This window comes from Lacerta agilis, chromosome 16 (assembly GCF_009819535.1).
Source record: "Lacerta agilis isolate rLacAgi1 chromosome 16, rLacAgi1.pri, whole genome shotgun sequence".
NCBI lineage: Eukaryota > Metazoa > Chordata > Lepidosauria > Squamata > Lacertidae > Lacerta > Lacerta agilis.
In genome coordinates this window covers 38,218,231-38,239,968 of record NC_046327.1, presented here as the reverse complement: position 1 = coordinate 38,239,968, position 21,738 = coordinate 38,218,231, and the positions used below count along the sequence as shown (strand labels likewise).

General features: G+C 43.2%; 1 protein-coding gene across 1 annotated transcript in view; it reads right to left on the bottom strand.

Moving 5' to 3' along the window:
• The window catches only part of PPP1R3F (protein phosphatase 1 regulatory subunit 3F), a 39,357-nt gene continuing 17,619 nt past the window's right edge, over nucleotides 1-21,738 (bottom strand). The window contains exons 2-4 of the mRNA XM_033173582.1: nucleotides 18,236-18,291; nucleotides 14,216-14,292; nucleotides 1-1,486 (exon numbers count right to left, since the gene is read on the bottom strand). Coding sequence (XP_033029473.1) covers nucleotides 383-1,486; nucleotides 14,216-14,292; nucleotides 18,236-18,291 — 1,237 coding nt within the window. The 3' untranslated portion in view covers nucleotides 1-382. The remainder of the gene's footprint in view (nucleotides 1,487-14,215; nucleotides 14,293-18,235; nucleotides 18,292-21,738) is intronic.

Below are 21,738 nucleotides of genomic sequence, written 5' to 3'. Positions count from 1 at the left end.
TACTTTTGCCCTTCTTGGGAGTTTCATGAAAAGGGAAAACAATATGTTGTGGATATGATAGGCTCTTTGCTACTCATGGGGTGTCCAACCATGTCATCTTTTAGAGCTAGCCCTGGGAATTTTCTCAGGGGTGGTTGTAAATAATGCATTTAAAAATCATCCTCAAATGATTTCACAAAACAAAAAGAAAGAAAAGTGCACTAGACTTTGGAAAATTATAAGCAGCCACAACTAAGACATGCCATGATTTCTCAGGAGGACTTGACTTGCCCTCTCTTTCTCTCAATCAAACCATGGTTGTTCAGAAGAAAACAGGAATGGAGCCAAGTTGCAGACAGTCTTCTTGTGGGCCTTCCAACACCTCATAGAGAGAGATGCCAAACTATGACAACCAGTCCAGGAGGAGGTAAAGCATAATGGCTACGAGGGGCATGCAGCTGCTGAAGACCACAGGCAGGAAGACAAAGAGGCTGAGAAACCGCAGGGAGCGTGTCAATATCTTTTCAAGTTCACTATGAGAACCAGGATTGGCTTCAGGAGGCTTGTGGACATTAAGCCCCTCGCCCAACCAAAGGCTGCCTTGCCCTATCAAGAAGCCCTGACTCTTTTTCTGTCCATGGGCACCAAGAGGGCTGGACAGCAGATCTGTGGGCCGCTGTGGAAGGGGCACTAGTGTCCGGGCTGGGACTACCAGAGGCATCACCATGGCCTCCTGAGTGGCAGGTCGTGAGGTGTTGGGTGACACCATTCTCAAGCTTACAGGAGAGTCAGAATCCTTAGATAAGCCACGTTGGACACTTCCCTCTTCCAGGTGGTTTAGAAAGCAGCCTTCTAGTAGGACAGGTGGACTATCGCGACCTGGTCCTACCAACTCGGATGGTGCCATTGTTGCATACCCTGGCGTGCATCCTTCCTCTTCACTGTCCCTGGAGTCATCACCACGCTGCTTGGCATAGTGCAGCATGATCTCCTCTGCCAGGGAGCTGTTCAGTGCTCTCTCAGGGCCTGTCCAGTTGACTATCAGGTCACGGTCAGTTAGGACACTCTGCCGCAAGGCAATGAGAGATGGTGCAGGGCTGCTACGATTGCCTGAACCTTCCTCAGCCCACTTCTCTCTTCCTCCAAGCTCCTCTGCTCGAAGCCGGCTCAAGTGGGACAGATAAAGCTGCTCCAGCTCCCGGTCTATGGCATCTTCCTCCAAGCGGTAGGGCAACTCTTGGTACCTTCTCAATTGCTCCTCCATGCATTCCTCCATGAAAGAGCCCTCCGTAGTGAGGTCACACTTGCTGAACTCAGGCACATCCCACTGCCCTAAGGGAAGGGTTTCGGTTCCCAGTACCAAGCCCCAGGGCACTTTCAGCTCCTCATGAGATGAGGGATGGACCTTGAAAGCAAGTGCCTGTGGGGAATCGGTGAAATCCACAAGATTGCCTTTAGAAGGTTCCTTCTTTTCTGGGGAGTTGGTGGTGATTGTGAGTTCTGGAATCTAGGCAAAGTGAGGAAGAAGAAAAGATACATAGAGAAAATAGCAGAATGTGAGTTTATATTCAAAGCGATAAACACAACCATTTGTGGAGCTACTGGGAAAAATGGCTAACATCAAGGTTCATCATTATGATTGCAAGGGACTTCTCTTTTTTGCTCATACTAAATGTTAAGAAATGCCACCAGTGTATTACACTTTGCAGCGTAGAACACTTTATGCAAGCAGATGCAGACCAGAAAATGAAAAAGAGCCACCCTGTCTACCCTCCATTTTCAACTCCAGACCAATTGTTCCAACATATATTAATCAAATCTCAAACAGTTCCAGGGCTAGGGACTCCACAAGTACATTTGCTTGGCAAAATGTTTCATGAACATAGGCATAAGATTGGTGAAAATCTTCAAGGTATTTTAGTCTAATGATACAGTTTACACCTAAAAGAGAGTAAAGGCAAAATGTCTGCCAGGAGCCCTGTGGGTCAGGCACTACTTCTGCCACCACAGCTACTCTAAACTATCGGAGCATAGACAACAGTAATTAGGCTGTCTCTGTCCAGAAAGGGGCACAGCAGGGCCACCATTTGAAGCGGATGGAAAGCACTCCGTTCCACTGAGGCCACCTGGGCCTCAAGCAACAGCAATGGATCCAGAAGTATTTTATTTATTTATTAGATTTATATACAGCCCTTCATCAAACGATCTCAGGGCAGTTCACAAAATAAAAATACAAGTTAAAAACAAATAAATAGTTAAAACAAAAACAACAAAACAATAGCTCCCCCCTCAAAAAAAAAAACATTTAAAAGACTGCAGAATATTAATCAGTCAAAGGCTTGGTTGAAGAGGAACATTTTCGCCTGGTGCCTAAAGATATACAATGTTCAGAGGCAGCCCTACGTATACAGAGGGACCCCGGGTTACGTATGCGATCCATTCCGGGTCACGGTACGTAACGCGGGCGTGCATATTGTGAACGCACAAAAAAAACCGGAAGCGTTTGCAACTCAAACGTCCGCAACCCAGGGGGTGCGTAGCCCGGGGTACCACTGTAATGCATTGCAGTAAGATAACCTAGAGGTTAACAAAGCAGGCAATAGAAGTTAAGTCATCCCTGTCCAGATTGGGGCGTAGCTAGGCCACCAGCTGAAGCTGATGGAAGGCACTCTGCACCACTGAGACTACCTGAGCCTCAAGTGATAGCAAAGGATCCAAGAGAACCCCCAAGCTATGTACCTGCTCCTTCAGAGGGAGTGTAACTCCGTCCAGAGCAGGGGATCTCCCATCCATCCAGTCTAGAGAACCTCTTACTAACAGTGCCTTTGTCTTATCTGGATTGAGTTTCAATTTATTGGCTCTCAGTTAAATATACTTGAAGCGTGTAGTGGATGGAGCATATACATTGAACTAGACAAGTTGTCCCCTTCATGGATCACTGCCTTGTCGTGGCGAAGGGGCTTGAATTACTCAGGGAAGCTATGAGCTATGCCGTGCAGGGCCACCCAAGATGGACAGGTCATAGTGGAGAGTTTGGACCAAACGTGATCCACCTGGAGGAGGAACTGGCAACCCACTCCAGTATCCCTGCCAAGAAAACTCCATGGACAAAGACAACAGGCATATAAAAGATATGACGCTGGAAGATGAGCCCCTCAGGTCGGAAGGCGTCCAACATGCTACTGGGGAAGAGCGGAGGACAAGTACAAGTAGATCCAAAGCTGATGAAGCGGCTGGGCCAAAGCCGAAAGCACACTCAGTTGCGGATATGCCTGGAAGCGAAAGGAAAGTCCAATGCTGTAAAGAAAAGTATTGCATAGGAACCTGGAATGTAAGAACCATGAACCTTGGTAAGCTGGATGTGGTCAAAAATGAGATGGCAAGAATAAACATTGACATCCTAGGCATCAGTGAACTAAAATGGACGGGAATGGGCGAATTCAGTTCAGATGACTATCATATCTACTACTGCGGGCAGGAATCCCGTAAAAGAAATGGAGTGGCCCTCATAGTCAACAAAAGAGTGGCGAAAGCTGTACTGGGATGCAATTTCAAAAATGATAGATTGATCTCGATACGAATCCAAGGCAGTCCTTTTAACATCACAGTAATCCAAGTTTATGCACCAACTTCCAGTGCTGAAGAAACTGAAATTGACCAATTCTATGAAGACTTACAACACCTTATAGAAATGACACCAAAGAAGGATGTTCTTCTCATTATAGGGGATTGGAATGCTAAAGTAGGGAGTCAAGAGATAAAAGGAACAACTGGCAAGTTTGGCCTTGGAGTTCAAAATGAAGCAGGGCAAAGGCTAATAGAGTTCTGTCAGGAGAACAAGCTGGTCATCACAAACACTCTTTTCCAACAACACAAGAGACGACTCTACACATGGACATCACCAGATGGGCGACATCGAAATCAGATTGATTATATTCTCTGCAGCCAAAGATGGAGAAGCTCTATACACTCAGCAAAAACAAGACCTGGAGCTGACTGTGGCTCTGATCATCAGCTTCTTATAGCAAAATTCCAGCTTAAACTGAAGAAAGTAGGAAAAACCACTGGGCCAGTAAGATACAATCTAAATCAAATTCCTTATGAATACACAGTTGAAGTGAAAAACAGGTTTAAGGACTTAGATTTGGTGGATAGAGTGCCTGAAGAACTGTGGATGGAGGCTCGTAACATTATACAGGAGGCAGCAACGAAAACCATCCCAATGAAAAAGAAATGCAAGAAAGCAAAGTGGCTGTCCAATGAGGCCTTAAAAATAGCGGGGGAGAGAAGGCAAGCAAAATGTGAGGGAGATAGTGAAAGATACAGGAAATTGAATGCAGATTTCCAAAGAATAGCAAGGAGAGACAAGAGGGCCTTTCTAAACGAGCAATGCAAAGAAATAGAGGAAAATAACAGAATGGGAAAAACCAGAGATCTGTTCAAGAAAATTGGAGATATGAAAGGAACATTTTGTACAAAGATTACCACAATTAAGGACAAAAGTGGAAAGGACCTAACAGAAGCAGAAGACATCAAGAAGAGGTGGCAAGAATACACAGAGGAACTATACCAGAAAGATATAGAGGTCTCATACACCCCAGGTAGTGTGGTTGCTGACCTTGAGCCAGACATCCTGGAGAGTGAAGTCAAATGGGCCTTAGAAAGCCTTGCTAACAACAAGGCCAGTGGAAGTGATGATATTCCAGCTGAACTATTTAAAATCCTAAAAGATGATGCTGTTAAGGTGCTACACTCAATATGCCAACAAGTTTGGAAAACTCAGCAGTGGCCAGAGGATTGGAGAAGATCAGTTTACATCCCAATCCCAAAGAAGGGCAGTGCCAAAGAATGCTCTAACTACCGCACAATTGCACTCATTTCACACGCTAGCAAGGTTATGCTTAAAATTCTACAAGGCAGGCTTAAGCAGTACGTGGACCGAGAACTCCCAGAAGTGCAAGCTGGATTTCGAAGGGGCAGAGGAACCAGAGACCAAATTGCAAACATGCGCTGGATTATGGAGAAAGCTAGAGAGTTCCAGAAAAACATCTACTTCTGCTTCATTGACTACGCAAAAGCATTCGACTGTGTCGACCACAGCAAACTATGGAAAGTTCTTAAAGAAATGGGAGTGCCGGATCACCTCATCTGTCTCCTGAGAAATCTCTATTTGGGACAAGAAGCTACAGTTAGAACTGGATATGGAATAACTGATTGGTTCAAAATTGGGAAAGGAGTACGACAAGGCTGTATATTGTCTCCCTGCTTATTTAACTTATATGCAGAATTCATCATGCGAAAGGCTGGGCTGGATGAATCCCAAACCGGAATTAAGATTGCCGGAAAAAATATCAACAACCTCAGATATGCTGATGATACAACCTTGATGGCAGAAAGTGAGGAGGAATTGAAGAACCTTTTAATGAGGGTGAAAGAGGAAAGCGCAAAATATGGTCTGAAGCTCAACATCAAAAAAACTAAGATCATGGCCACTGGTCCCATCACCTCCTGGCAAATAGAAGGGGAAGAAATGGAGGCAGTGAGAGATTTCACTTTCTTGGGTTCCATGATCACTGCAGATGGTGACAGCAGTCACGAAATTAGAAGACGCCTGCCTCTTGGGAGAAAAGCAATGACAAACCTAGACAGCATCTTAAAAAGCAAAGACATCACCTTGCCAACAAAGGTCCGTATAGTTAAAGCTATGGTTTTCCCAGTAGTAATGTACGGAAGTGAGAGCTGGACCATCAAGAAGGCTGATCGCCGAAGAATTGATGCTTTTGAATTATGGTGCTGGAGGAGACTCTTGAGAGTCCCATGGACTGCAAGAAGATCAAACCTATCCATTCTCAAGGAAATCGGCCCTGAGTGCTCACTAGAAGGACAGATCCTGAAGTTGAGGCTCCAGTACTTTGGCCACCTCATGAGAAGAGAAGACTCCCTGGAAAAGACCCTGATGTTGGGAAAGATGGAGGGCACAAGGAGAAGGGGACGACAAAGGATGAGATGGTTGGACAGTATTCTCGAAGCTACTAACATGAGTTTGGCCAAACTGCGGGAGGCAGTGAATGATAGGCGTGCCTGGCGTGCTCTGGTCCATGGGGTCACGAAGAGTCGGACACGACTGAACGACTGAACAACAACAACAACAAAGACAAGTTGTGGGCCTCCAGATGTTGCTGAACTAGAACTCCAATGATCCCCAGCCAGCATGGGCCAGGGATGGTTTCCCACACCTGGAGCCAGCCACTCAAGTGAAGGACTGTTCGGAGGTATAGAGTGAGACAAGTCCAGGTACATACCACCCTGAGCACTTTGAGTGATAGTACAAGTGTTATTAAACAATATTTGCCACACAAAAAAGAAAAGTGGAGGAGAATGTGGGGAAGGCAAGAGCAGAAATCCTAGGAGACTGAGAAGTCATTGGCCCTACCAACTGGACTATTCCAGAAAAAGTGTGGGACAGGCTGGGTTTCCCATTCCAAGCAGGAAGAGTGTTGCCTTGCAGAGCAGATTTGTGATTTGCTGCAGTTAAGTCCCTCGCTTCCCCTAGTCCATTGTGTTTGATTTACCAAATCACTATTTCTAAAATTTAGGAAGAATATTATTTTTCTTGTTGAGGAATTTTGGTTCTAAAATTGTCAGAAAAAGTTCTAAAGAGTGAGGTATAAATTGTTTGAATGAATGAATTGTACATGGTGGTATGTTAAAAACCATAGTACTTTAATACTAAATATGACATTTAAGTTTTTCTCCTTTTATGAGTATCTCCAAATGCAGAATTTATTGAATTCTCAAAAAAGAAGAAACAACATTTATAGAAACTTCATTCCTTGAAAAAAAATTCAAGGCTGAGGCAAAAATGTGTTTAAAAATCATCCTGCATGGCACTGAGAGGGTGATGGGAGAAATAGTTCATGTATAGAAATGAGCAACACATATGCAATTTAAAATTGAAAGAGGAAGTTTGGAAATTTTTTATTAATACAGGGATCCCAATTGGTGGATGGTTTGAATTAAGAGAGTGCTACAAAAATGGATATTCAGAGCTATTTAACATACTGGACAGTTTTAAATCTCTGTAAAGCAGGTGTAAGAAAATCTTCTGGTTGCTACAAGAACAAGAATTTTGGAAATGCATAAATAAAATTTTGAAAAAGAGAGAAAATGGCTATGAAATTTATGACAGTGGCTTGTTTCAACAAATCATAGGTATTGTCAACCACAGTTTAGTGTTTGGATGTACTGTAATGCTAAACTGTATTGGAAGCAAAAGCTTCCAAACACCCCCTTGTGGCTGCAATGATGGAAGAGAGGGAGGCATGTGGGAGAACAAGGTGCACCAAGGTTTATTCCCAGAATGTTCAACAACGGCTTAGCATAAACAAAATAAAAAATAAAAAAATTCCTTCCAGTAGCACCTTGGAGACCAACGAAGTTTGTTCTTGGTATGAGCTTTCGTGTATCTGAAGAAGTGTGCATGCACATGAAAGCTCATACCTAGAACAAACTTAGTTGGTCTCACATCAGGCCCCCATACTTGGGTTATCCACCCCTGCTGTAAATTATTGTTTTGAGTATCCCTGTGATCTTTTTCATTTATGTTTCAGGTGTGTGTGTGTTCATACAGGTATGTGCCTTCTGTATTTGATAAAAATGATTACACCTATTAAAAATAGTGATCTCGATAATGAGAACCCTTTCTCTTTAAAAAGAACAATTCTATTATATAAAGGGGAACACAGAAGTCACATTAAAGTAAGATTGCCACCCGTCCCTTATAATTACAGGAGTCCCATTTTAGGGGCACAGAGTCCCCTGTCCTCTTTGGCCCCCAATTTGTCCCGTTTTTGAAGTGATAAATATAAAAATTGGGATTTTGGCGCTCACCCAAACCTGCTTGTCTTGCGTTCAACCTAACTTGCTTGCCGCTTAGGAAGTAGAGCCCACTCTCCCCTCCCAAGCTGGTTGACTGACGCTCCAGGCTAGCCAATAGTGGAGCAGCAGCCGTGAGAAAGAGCTTGTTCGTTGCAGGGCAGGCAGGGAGGCAGCGCAGCGCGTTGGTGAAGTTCAGTACTGCAGGGCGTCTGTTTGGCTTAGTTTTGTTTTGCATGCAAGATGAAGCACGTGGCCAAGCATTTGGGGAAGGGGGCTTTCTTTGTTTTGATCCGCTACCTTTTTATTATTAGCGTTTTGTACCAGAAGCAGCAGCTCTGGTTCATGTGAATATGAGTGATCACTTATCAGGTGTCCTCTATTAATCCTGCCAATTAATTGATTTTGGAAGATGCCCCCCCTCACTAAATGCATATTTTATTATGACAACGTCACCTACAATTGTTAGAATTGACTGGGGTTTAAAAAAGAAAACCAGCATTTTTTCCAGCACTTCTTATACCGTGTATTGCAGACCAACCTTGTTACCCCTTATATTACAAATACAGAGGGAGGAAGCAGAAATTGGCACAATCGCTAAAACTTAGTAACTTTCCTCTCTAGGCAAATGCTAAAACTCCAAATGGTGACCTGCTCAGGGAAGCCATTCCTGCCTGTTTAAATAGGCAGCAGGAATGGTTGGCCCAAGACATTTTGCTACCTGAAAAAGAACAGTGGTAGGATTATATCTCTGGGAGAGGAGTAGGGGGTCTCCAGACAAACTAGGATTATTTGGGGGACTCCATGACTGTTAAAGTGGTACTATATAAGAGTGCTTTAAATGATGCTTTAGTTAAAATTCCTGCACTGCAGAGGGTGGACTAAATGACCCTCAGGGTCCCTTCTAACTCTACAATCTATGAATGCCTATAGATAACAGATGAATTCTTTTTAAAATGCCTCAAATATGTGACAAGAAAGGATGTAACTAGTTGTTGGATGAACTTATCTGACTAAGATGCATATGTGTGTGTGTGAATGAATTGGCATTAGCAGCTATATGGAAAGGGATGCTGGAGGCAAAGCTGTTTTAGGAAGAGAAACAGAATTTGTTGCTATCCCACCTCTTCTTTCTTTGGCAGGGTGTATACATTTACCATTCTTTTGACAGGCAGAAATTCATCAGGTAGGGAGGATGTGAGTCATTGATATTAATGTGCATTGCTAATTTAGATCCATAAATTTCATTGGGTCTACTCTGTGAGTATGACCAGCACTGGAAACAACCCATTGTAACGGATGGCTTTGAAGTCATTTCATTCTGCACCAGGTAAAGTAATTTTTAGTCCCTCAATTCCCCCCTCCCATATATTTTGCCCAACCTGTCCCTTATTTTGCCTGACCAAAGGTAGTAACCCTACATTAAAGTGTAGTTCATAGATTTAAAAAAAAAAAAAAAAAAATATTGGATTCACTACCAGAAGCCTATGATGTCAATATCATGCCTTTGTTACAATCCTTGGAGCAATTCTACAATTTTTTAAAGAATAGCCACAATTTTTATGTGCAAGACTAAGGGTGACTATAAATCAATATACAGTGGTACCTCTGGTTGCGGACAGGATCCATTCTGGAGGTCCGGTCAGATCCCAAGGTTTCTGCAACCTGAGGACCACTTCTGCACATGTGCGCGGGGCGAAACCCGGTAAAATACTTCTGGGTTTGCTGCGCATGCATCCCAAAATTTACGTAAAGAGAGGTTCGACTGTATGCTGTTCAGACAAAGGCTTACCCATTGTAAGGGTACTGTTGCTGGAAATTGGTATACTCACCCTAAATAAATTAATTATCTATCTATCTATCTATTTTAGAAGACATCTGAAGGCAGCCCTGTTTAGGGAAGCTTTTAATGTTTAATAGACTATTGCATTTTAATATTTTGTTGGAAGCCACCCAGAGTGGCTGGGGAAACGCAGCCAGATGGGCGGGGTATAAATAAATTATTATTATTATTATTATTATTATTATTATTATTATTATTATTATTATCCATCCATACCCCACCCATCTGGCTGGGTTTCCCCAGCCACTCTGGCCGGCTTCCAACAAAATATTAAAAATACATTAAAACATCAGTCATAAAAAACTTCCCTAAAGAGGGCTGCTTTCAGATGTCTTCTAAAAGTCAGGTAGTTGTTTATTTCCTTGACATCTGATGGAAGGGCATGTAAAAACTACCTAGCCCTCCCTAATTCCTCCACTCCATATAATTGTTCTACAGTACTACCCTTATCTGTTTTCCTGCTCCTGCACTGCTGCTTAATTCCAAATTGTTCAATAATGTTTTGTTTTAAAACAAAATATGAAAGCTGAGCATATATATGCAATATATAAAGATACTATTGATTTGGACAAGTCAGATCAGAATCGGCTGACAGAATTTGGACTTATTTTGCATAGAACAAATTGGTATATGCAGAAGTCATAGGGAACCACAGTGCAACCTTGTTTCCTCTCAGTGAGGAAAGTTCAACATCAGGTTTTCATGGAATTGGATCTTTAATGCAAATGAGGTTGTTGGTAAAAACAATCAAGAGTCTTGTGACATCTTAAAAACAGTGAAATGATTATGTCATACACATTTTCATAGACTAGAGTCTTCATCAGTATAATCCTAAAGCAGCAAACACTTGGTTGGCCGGGGGTGGGGGAGTGGGCAGTATGGCAGGAAGAGAGGGAAGAAAAAACAGAGTGGTCAGAAGGAACAAAATGCATAAAGAATAAATGATAATTGCGTAACAGCAAGGTAGTTCCAGCCACAGATGAAAAGGTAGTGGCAGTGATAATATAATTCTGGCATTCCAGAGCTTGTTTCGTCTGTGGGTGTGTGTATTGTGCAAGAGTTCATTCAAGGATGCTCCTGACTCTAATTTGAGCAGGGATAAGCAGCTGGAAGCCTAGGGGTTCCATCCAGCCCTCACACACTCTCCATGAGGACTATCCTGCCACCCCCACCCCATTTCCATTATTCACTTCAGTTGCTTTTATTTATTTACATTTATTTAAGACATAGGTTTTCAACCTTTTTGAGTCCACGGCTCCCTTGACCAACCACATTCTTTCTGCGGCTCCCCTGTGGAAGCCACTAACACCAAGGTTCGGTTACAGGATACAAGAAAGTGATTTCCCCGTTCCACCCAGCCCCTTTGCGGCACCATTTTTGGTGCGCATGTAAGTGGGAGCATATGTGTTTGCGGGAACCCCAGAAACGCCACGGCTCTGCAAGGCCGAGTTGATGCACTGCACATGGCAGCCCCAGCCTGCCTGCTCTTAAATTAGTGTGCACAAAGGGTGGAGAGGGCAAAACAAGATTAAGATCAGAAGCAGAAATGTTTTGTTATTGCAGGAAAGGAAAGCGAGAAACACACAGTACAGGGCACATATACAGACATGGTCCCTGTCCCCAAAAGCTGGGTGACTGTTAAGGCAGAGGGGGGTTGCCTGAAGGGAGAAGTAGAGAAGAAGGGGGGGAGGGATGTTGGGGGTAGAAGGAGAGAGAAACACAGAAAACACTCCGCACTTTCAGGGTTATTTTTAAATCCCTCCTTATAGAGCACACACACCATCAAGCTACTTTGCTATTTTCTTGCATTTCTCAAGCCTTCCGTGTAAAACTAAGGAACTGTTAGTTACTGAAGCTGGAAGGACTTTTGGTTTTGGATGGGGGAAGACATTTTAAGAAGATAAAAAATCTGTATGTTTTATTTTATGCTGGTTTGTGACCAAAATAAAGTTTGATACTTTGATACTAAGAAGATAGACAGTCATGCAAAAGTGTTTCCCCACTTTTTTGCTACTGTTTTATTTTGGGAAGATAATGGGCTGGAAGTTAAAGCTGCCAGCTCCCCTGAATGTTCCTCAGAAAGAAAGAGAGGAAGACAATGGAGGAAGATATGGGCTGCAAGTTAATGAAAGGATGGCCCCCTGGAGATCCCCTGAATGTTCCTCAAGTCACCCCAGGGTGCCATGGCTCACTGCTTGAAAACCAATAATTTAAAAGCATTTTTTCTCTCACCTTTCTCTGCAAAATACCAAGGCACCTACGGTTCTCTATAATACTAAAACACAAGAGAGCAGTGTAACCACCTAAAACAGAAGCAGCAAGCACATAACAAATACCAGTGGCAACAGACACCAGGCAGTTTAACCTGCCATATTATTAAAGGGCTTCTGAAATACAGGGATCCTTACCAAATGCAAGGTCAAGAGGGAGGAATGCAGGTGGATCTCTCAGGCAAGAGAATCCAAGCCTGTTGGCAGCCACTGAAAAGGTCCTCTCCCCTCAGAGGCCCTGACGACAACCTGACAGGTCATGAGGCAGTCCTTCAAGCACACACTACCAATTTTTTAAAAATAAAACTTACAATGCAGTCTTACACATGTTTACTCAGACATAAGTCCTGATGAATTAAGTGGTATTTATTCTTAGGTAAGTGTGTGCAGAATTGTAACCTTAGACTTGTTTTATTGAACAGAATAGAGCTAAACCTGAAGAAACTGTCCAGCAACAAGTTTAATATTTCAAATACTAAATATATTTTATATATGGCAAAATACTGAAAAATTGATTATTCTAGATATATGTATTTATGTAATTAATACAAATGTAATTTTAAAGAAATCCTAAGTGCCCACACCCCATTTCTTGTAGCATAGAAATATGCCAATTTGCAGGAAATGTTGGCCTGGAACTCCAGAAACAAGGCTAAGGCCACTATGGGCTCCATCAGCAGCCACAGATAAAAAAGGCTGCTAGGTAATTTTTGTATAATTTTAATGTGTTATAAGCTGTTTTGTAGGTCATTTGATTGAAAGGTAGGATATGAAACTTTCAAACAAATAAAATATAAGATAAGATAAAATGTGAGGTAAAAATAGGTATATAAATAAAATATTACATTATGCAAAAGGAAGGTGTGGATTTCAATGAGGACATCAAAAATTCTTAACTGGAGATGTTAGCACTGTCAAAATACAAAGATAACATCAACATGGCATGAGTGGAACAGTAACGGTTACAAGGCAGGGGATAGTGCTCTTTAAGAACTAAGCACCGTACAGTGGACGCTCGGGTCGCGAATGTGATCCGTGCAGGAAGCGCGTAGCTACGCAACCCACAGCGGCCACAACCTGCAGTGCTGTGTCTGCACATGCACGGGTTGCGATTCGGCGCTTCTGTGCATGCGCAAAGCACAATTTAGCGTTTCTGTGCGTGTGCGAGCGCCAAAACCCTAAGGTAACCCGTTCCGGTACTTCTGGATTCAGCTCGGTGTGCAACCCGAAAACGCACAACCTGAATTGTCTGTTACCCGAGGTATGACTATCTGAAGAAGCAGGTTCTTAGGAACATTATAAGAGCTAGCCAAACTGCTCTTCTGCTACAAACCTGCATTTTGTGTTTTTTTTAGGAAGAATTCAACATGTAATTTTTTAACATTGCTATTCTTTGGTTATTGTTTTATTTTATTCAATGTTCTTTTTTTCTTTTGTATTGATGTAATAAAGTAAATAAAAAAATAAAATAAAATAAGGGGGGGGAACCTGCTACAAACTAGCCCATTTCCACCAGGACAGGACCACACTGAGGACTCTTCCAAATTGGACTTCCATCTGCCTTCAGCCTCAACTGCAGATCTCCACATTGGTTATAAAAAAGCATATATTGAATTTAGCATTTACCTCAGTTTTCGAATGTCTCCATTGACAAACATTTCGGAACTCGAATGCCATAGACCTGGAAGTAAATGCTTCGGTTTTCGAACGCACCTCAGAAGTTGAACCAGAAATGTGGCTTTCTTACTGAGTTTTCCGTAATGAGATTTCAATTTTGAGGCTTCTGTTTTGAGTTTTTGGTTTTCGAGCATTTCAGAACTCGAACAGTCTTCTGGAACGGATTACATTCGAAAACCAAGGTACCACTGTATTACTGTGTTTACTGGTTTCAACTCACAACACTGTTGCAGTTATGAATAAGTCATGGAGCTTGTTTCTTACGTTGGCAGATAAGTTTGGACAGAGCAAACTGTAAATGAATCTGAATAACTGGACACAATCTTTAATCAAGAGGAGCGAGTGAAATGGGGCACTCTTCCCCAGGAAGCTCCTCAAAGGCTCAGCACAATGCTAGAACAGGGAGGGGGAACCTGCAACCATCAACATGTAGCCTGACCACAAATTCCACAATCTCTGTCCTTTAGCCATGCTGGCTGAGACTAATGGGAACTGAAGTCCAGCAACAACATCTGGAGGGCCACAGGTTCCACACCCCTGCACTTGAGCAAAGTGATTTGTGACTCCTTACCTGTGTCATTGAGAGTGGGGGCTGCAGAACAGGAAGGTTTAGGGATTCACTGGCCAAGCCTCTATCAGTTTTCTTTTCTGCAGAAAGGAAAGGAAAGGAAAGGGGAGAGGAGAGGAGAGGAAAGGAAAGGGGAGAGGAGAGGAGAGGCAACATTTTTCAGTAATGTGTGCAACTCACAGCCTCAGAACTGCTGGGCACAATCTGGGTATTTCTACACTTCTGGGAGCATAGATTTTGCTCCTGGGCACAGAGTTCAGTTTCTTGACAATCTCATCTTTTATATTTATATATTTTAAAACCCACAAGTTTAAGTATGCAAAGACATACTTAAAAGTATAACAATTTACAGAGGGGTAGCTATGTTAGGGCTCATCCACACAGGAGTTTAATATGGATTTGAAGCTACCTGTGTGTGTGTGTCATCCACGTGATATCTTCCTCATCCAACTGACACCCCCCACTTTTTCCTCATTAAATTTAGATTTTTCCCAATATCGGGCTAATCAGATAAGGGAAGTAAATCCGAAATAAAACTGCATGTTACCCAGCTAAAGCGCACTGTGCAACCAGGTGGTGGCTTTCTGTGTGTATGTAGTGATGTTTCGCAGGGTGCCATATACTGCCACACCTCTTACTCTGATTTTGTTTCCATCAGCCAAAATGAAAAAGGAAGGGTGGGTTTTTAACTGCTCTTTTTCTTAGAACTGCTCTAGGGCAGAACAGCTCCGTTAAAATGAAACTGAAAACAAGCAAGAGCAGCAGCAGCTTGGAGGGCAGGGGATGAGCCACCCCCCTGGCAATGATTATACAGCTTACAATGTTATGACCTATTTTCAATTATTCTGTCTACAAGCTCCTGAGAGAGTGCAGCGCGAGCTGCCCAGCAGCGCCGCGCCGTCCAGCTGCGCGCGGAGCGCGAGCCGGCCGCCCTCGCCTCCCATCCCGGAAGCGCTGGAAGGGCGCACAGAGCCCCGCGCCGCTCCAGCGCCACGCCCCTCACCCCCCGCTCGCCCACCCCCCTCCCAAGGGGCGGCAAGCGCGGGAGGGAGGCGGCGGAGAGGCGGCATGGCGGGTGCGCCGGAGGGATAGCCGCGCCAGGGCGGCAGATCCCCTTAAGACGGCTCTGCTGCATAGGTCATCAAGTGAGGCCCTCTTGTGGGTGCAACACAACCCAAAATTTGTTTAACAAGTACCTGAGGCAGATCTTTTGCTGTGGTAGCCACCAAACTTTGGACTAAGCTCCCCCTGGAAACGAGGGCAGTGCCAGCCACTTGTTCTTTTAAGTACCTCCTTAAGTCATTTTTATTCAACCTGGCTTTTTTAGGGCAGCATTGTTAGAAATTACTCGTGCTGGTTTGAATGTATCCTTATTGTCTGAACTTTGTATTTAATGATTTATTGTACACTGCCATGATATTTTAAAATAGTGAGCAGTTTATAAATTCTTCAAAGATAAATTGGTTCAATGGGCCTTGCACACATGCAATTAATGGGCTAGGCAATAATCTGATTAACATACTGCACTAGAATCTCATTTCTATTTATTTCATGGTGTAGATTTTGGAAATCTGTACCATACCAGAAGGTCTTTGAACACAAATGCAGATAAAAAATGAAATAAAACATTTAAGTAAAACATTTAAATCGGGGACTGCTGTCCTTTTTGGACCAATGGGCACATTCTGAATGTTGAGAAAATGCAATGGGCACTGCTCACAAAATGGCTGCCACAGGGGTCTGGCATAACACAACATGGCTGCCATGAAGAGCATGGCATAACGCAAAATCAGAGGAAGTAGAGTCATTGCTTCTCTCCACATGCGAGCCTAGAAATAGGAAACCTGACATGTTTCCCAGGGGTTCTTCACTCAGATACTATATCATAGCTACTAGCCTCCAGACACTCACTTTGGAGTAGTCCCATCCATGTCCACAGGGCTAGTCTAGTAATAAGATGTTTGAGGGCCACAGCCAACAGTGAATGAAGGATTAAAAATTGCTCTTTAATGAGACAGAATACACAAACCAGAAATTTAAAGGATCGCATGGAGTTCAGAGAAAAAGCTGCTAATGTCATATATTGGATATACAATAAATATCTCTTGTGTATATTAAGCATTTGATTCCTTGGGAATTAGCATAGAGTAGTGGCTACCACAAAGATCCCAAATTCAGCTCTGAGCTTTTTAAGTAGGCTCAAACTGCTATCTTAGTCTGAGCACAGGAGACTCTAGACATCTCCAGCAGTACCTCTGCATGAATTTCCCTACATGAAGTAAGAGTTGTTTAGCAGTGGAACAGACTCCCTCAGGAGGTTGTGGACTCTCCTTCCTTGGAGGTTTTAAAGCAGAGATTGGATGGCCATCTGTTATAGATGTTTTAGTTGAGATTCCTGCATCACAGAGGGTTGGATGTGATGACCCTCAGGGTCCCTTCAAACTCCACAATTCTACGATATTATGAATTCTTGTGATAACATCATGTGTTTTCCCACCTCTACTAGGGCAGCCAATGAATTGAAATGATGATGTCAAGACACTACACAATGATCCTATGCTTCATGGAGACCATTGACACAGGGTTGCCAATTTTGGCAGCAGCCCCATGTCAAGTATAAAATACAGTTCAGCTCTATGGAACCATAATACTGGCACACCTTGTGGGATTTTTGCTCCAAGACAGCATATGTGAAGTGTTCTATTTTATTTTAATTTATTTATATATCCAATATCAGCAACTCTGACAATGCAAAATGCTTTAAATATCCAGAAAGTGGATTGATAAATGCATAACCCCCAGAGAAGTCAGGTTGGAGTGAGTAAAGGAGGGTGGGGAACCACATGTTAATATTAAAGTAACTGAGGAAAACTGAAAGTGTTTGCAAGTGTTTGACAGGTAATTAAGTAATTAACTTGCAGGACTGACCACTTCAGAATATTTATACGATCTGAAGAGTAACCAGAGTAATATTGGGTGGTATTAAACTCAGAGTAGAACCACTGAAATTAATGAGCATGAGTAAGTTAGATCCATTAATTTCTATCAGTCTACTCAGAGTCAAACTTCGTTGAATTATACTGATTATCCACAGCATTTAAAATAATTACAAGCAGGACAGGCTCACTGTTGGCTACAAGTAATGATAGCCAAAAGAGTAACCTCCATCAAGCCCTGCTTGGGAATGCCCCTGTGGTATCTGGACGGCCAGTGTCTAAAAACAATGAATAGATAATGAATGAGAGGGATACCTGGGTCTGACCTAGGCTTCTTCTGTTCATGGCCTGCGTACCACCTGTGGCTTCAAGAGATGAGGATACAATATGAACTGGAGAAGCAACAAGATAACGGTGCTTCGCCTGATCACATCCATCTCCTCCTCTTATGGGCAGGGGCCTTAGCTCAGAGTAAGAACACATGCCATCACTGCAGAAGATCCCAGGTCTGGCATCTCCAGTTAAAAATATATTAGATAGAAGAAAGGGAAAGGACCTGTTTCCAATCAGAGTAGACAGCACTGGGTTAGATGAACCAATAGTGTGACTCAGTACAAGGCAATTTTATATATCCTGTGGTCTAAACCACTGAGCCTCTTGGGCTTGCTGATCAGCAGTTTGAATCCACATGACGGGGTGCGCTCCTGTTGCTCTGTCCCAGCTCCTGCCAACCTAGCAGTTCGAAAGCACACCAGTGGAAGTAGATAAATAGGTACAGCTGTGGTGGGAAGATAAATGGGGTTTCTGTGCGCTCTGGTTTCTGTCACAGTGTCCTGTTGCACCAGAAGCGGTTTAGTCATGCTGGCCACATGACCTGGGAAGTTGTCTGTGGACAAACGCCAGCTCCCTTGGCCTTAAGCGAGATGAGCGCTGCACCCCATAGTCACCTTTGATTGGAATTAACCATCCAGAGATCCTTTACTTTTTACCTTTACCTTTTATCCTATGGAGTTGCACACCCCATTCTCAGCACCATTTTCTGACCAGCTTTAGATTGCCAGACCAGAAACACCCAGGGAAGACCTACCTTCAGTGCAGACTGTCTGAGCTATGTCCTCTATTCGCAGCTCGTTTTCACTTGACCTGTAACAGAGAAAGAAGACAGACAAGTGAGTGCAGTTCTAAGTTACATCCATTGCTAAGTTAGCCCCAAGAACCAGTGGGAACCAACATGATACAAATAATTGCTTTTACTAGAGCAACATTGGTGCTGCAACCTGAGTTCAGTGTAGCTTTAAAAGTTTTCTTGTGAACATAATTTATTGTGAACATACTGGTGGGTAACTTCTGGAACTACCTGTTCAGTAGGGCCAGTTCTGGGGTGAATTCTGTTTAGTTATTTTGCATATCTCTTGTAGGACTGATGCCTAGAAGGGTTGGATTTGGGGGCATTCCCACAACATGTGGAGATAAGTGCCTGTGGAGGTGCAGCTTCTTCAACATTTTGGTGAAGTTCCTGGGCACATTAGTGCCAGTTTCTGCGGTGTTAGGTACCATCTGTAGGTAAGTTTCAGAGTTCTCTTCTTTGGGCTGAGATGAATTTAAAGGGAGGCTTAGACCACATTTCAGTCCATTGAGTGGGGTTAATTTCATAGCCTATGTCATGCTCCCATTGTTCTTTGATTGTGTCAAGGAGGTTTGTGGGGTTTTGGAGCAGTATTTTGTATATTGTGAATACCATTCCTTTGCCGTGTCCTTCTGCTGTCAGGAGGTTTTTGAAGATAGCCAAGGGCCTTGTTGTTGTTCAGTCGTTCAGTCGTGTCTGACTCTTCGTGACCCCATGGACCAGAGCACGCCAGGCACGCCTGTCCTTCACTGCCTCTCGCAGTTTGGCCAAACTCATGTTAGTAGCTTCGAGAACACTGTCCAACCATCTCATCCTCTGTCGTCCCCTTCTCCTTGTGCCCTCCATCTTTCCCAACATCAGGGTCTTTTCTAGGGAGTCTTCTCTTCTCATGAGGTGGCCAAAGTACTGGAGCCTCAACTTCAGGATCTGTCCTTCTAGTGAGCACTCAGGGCTGATTTCTTTGAGAATGGATAGGTTTGATCTTCTTGCTGTCCATGGGACTCTCAAGAGTCTCCTCCAGCACCATAATTCAAAAGCATCAATTCTTCGGCGATCAGCCTTCTTTATGGTCCAGCTCTCACTTCCGTACATTACTACTGGGAAAACCATAGCTTTAACTATACGGACCTTTGTCGGCAAGGTGATGTCTTTGCTTTTTAAGATGCTGTCTAGGTTTGTCATTGCTTTTCTCCCAAGAAGCAGGCGTCTTCTAATTTCGTGACTGCTGTCACCATCTGCAGTGATCATGGAACCCAAGAAAGTGAAATCTCTCACTGCCTCCATTTCTTCCCCTTCTATTTGCCAGGAGGTGATGGGACCAGTGGCCATGATCTTAGTTTTTTTGATGTTGAGCTTCAGACCATATTTTGCGCTCTCCACTTTCACCCTCATTAAAAGGTTCTTTAATTCCTCCTCACTTTCTGCCATCAAGGTAGTATCATCAGCATATGTGAGGTTGTTGATATTTTTTCCGACAATCTTAATTCCGGTTTGGGATTCATCCAGTCCAGCCTTTCGCATGATGAATTCTGCATATAAGTTAAATAAGCAGGGAGACAATATACAGCCTTGTCGTACTCCTTTCCCAATTATGAACCAATCAGTTGTTCCATATCCAGTTCTAACTGTAGCTTCTTGTCCCACATAGAGATTTCTCAGGAGACAAATGAGGTGATCCGGCACTCCCATATCTTTAAGAACTTGCCATAGTTTGCTGTGGTCGACACAGTCAAATGCTTTTGCGTAGTGAATGAAGCAGAAGTAGATGTTTTTCTGGAACTCTCTAGCTTTCTCCATAATCCAGCGCATGTTTGCAATTTGGTCTCTGGTTCCTCTGCCCCTTCGAAATCCAGCTTGCATTTCTGGGAGTTCTCGGTCCACATACTGCTTAAGCCTGCCTTGTAGAATTTTAAGCATAACCTTGCTAGCGTGTGAAATGAGTGCAATTGTGCGGTAGTTGGAGCATTCTTTGGCACTGCCCTTCTTTGGGATTGGGATGTAGACTGATCTTCTCCAATCCTCTGGCCACTGCTGAGTTTTCCAAACTTGCTGGCATATTGAGTGTAGCACCTTAACAGCATCATCTTTTAAAATTTTAAATAGTTCAGCTGGAATATCATAGCCTGTTGTCTTTGTCCATGGAGTTTTCTTGGCAGGGATATTGGAGTGGCTTGCCAGTTCCTCCTCCAGGTGGATCACGTTTGGTCCAAACTCTCCACTATGACCTGTCCATCTTGACCTGTCCATAGCTTCCCTGAGTAATTCAAGCCCCTTCGCCACAACAAGGCAGTGATCCATGAAGGGGAGCCAAGGGCCTAGTGGCTGCTGATTTCACTGCTGGATTGTTTAAGAAGGCGTGTAGTTGGTGGTGTGTTAGCCAGGGTATTTGGGTGTCCCCTAGTTTATCTTGCTTTTCTTGGGTTGGTATGGGTTTGTTGTTTTTGTAGAAGTCTTTTCGACAGTGTAGGCCTTTGGTTTGCCAGGTTTTTATCTGGAGGTTTTGTGCTGTGTGTTGGAATAATGGGTGATGAGCCAGGGGGGTTAGTGGGGCTGGGGAGAGTTTGCTGTGTGAACCTGTTTAATGTTTTTGGGATTTTATTTAGTTAGTTTTGGAGAAATGGGTATGCTGTTGTGGGGGTGTTTTTGACGGTGTCTCTCTCCAAGTAGATCCATTGTTTAGTCTCATCTTCTAGAATATATTGGATTATGTGGCATACTTGGTTGACAATGTATTGTAATATACTGGGGATTCCCCATCCTCCTTCTGAGGAGGGAAGGCGCAGGTATTTGGGGTTTATTCTTGGCTTTTTGTTTGAGAAAATAAACTAGTGTAGTTTCTTCTGCACTTCCAGAGTTGGCTTGGGGGAATCCAGATTGGGATGGTTTGGATTAAGTAGGTTAATTTTGGGAGGGTGATCATTTTGATCATGGCTATTTTTTTCTGAGAGGGTGAAGTTGATGTTGTTCCATTTCCTCAAGTTTTTGTTGATTTGTCACCACAGGATCTTGTAATTGTGGAGATTTAGTTTGTTGAGGTTTCTGGTTATTTGTTCCCCAGGTACCTGAATTTGGTGTGGCAGTTTTATCTTTGTGATGTTAGTGAATTTCTTTTGGATGTGTGGAGGGAGGAGGTGTTGAGGTATTCCCAATTTCCATTTTCTACCTCATATTCCTCTGGCTCACTTTCTTCATCATCCTCTGGTTCATTTTCTTCACCTTGATCAAACATTGATCTGATCATTTTTAACTGTTCAGCCATCAACTGTTTAACAATACCAACAGTCACTGGTTGATCCAAAAGTACCTTTGTCATACAGGATGCTTTTAATGTTCTATTAGCCACTCAATCCACTTTAATGTTTCCCCCTTAAAATCACAGCTGCAGATGCATTATCTCAAAACAGATTCCTTTTTCACGGCTAATGATGGCTGCCTAACTTTCAGTTTCACCAATTGGTGGTAGA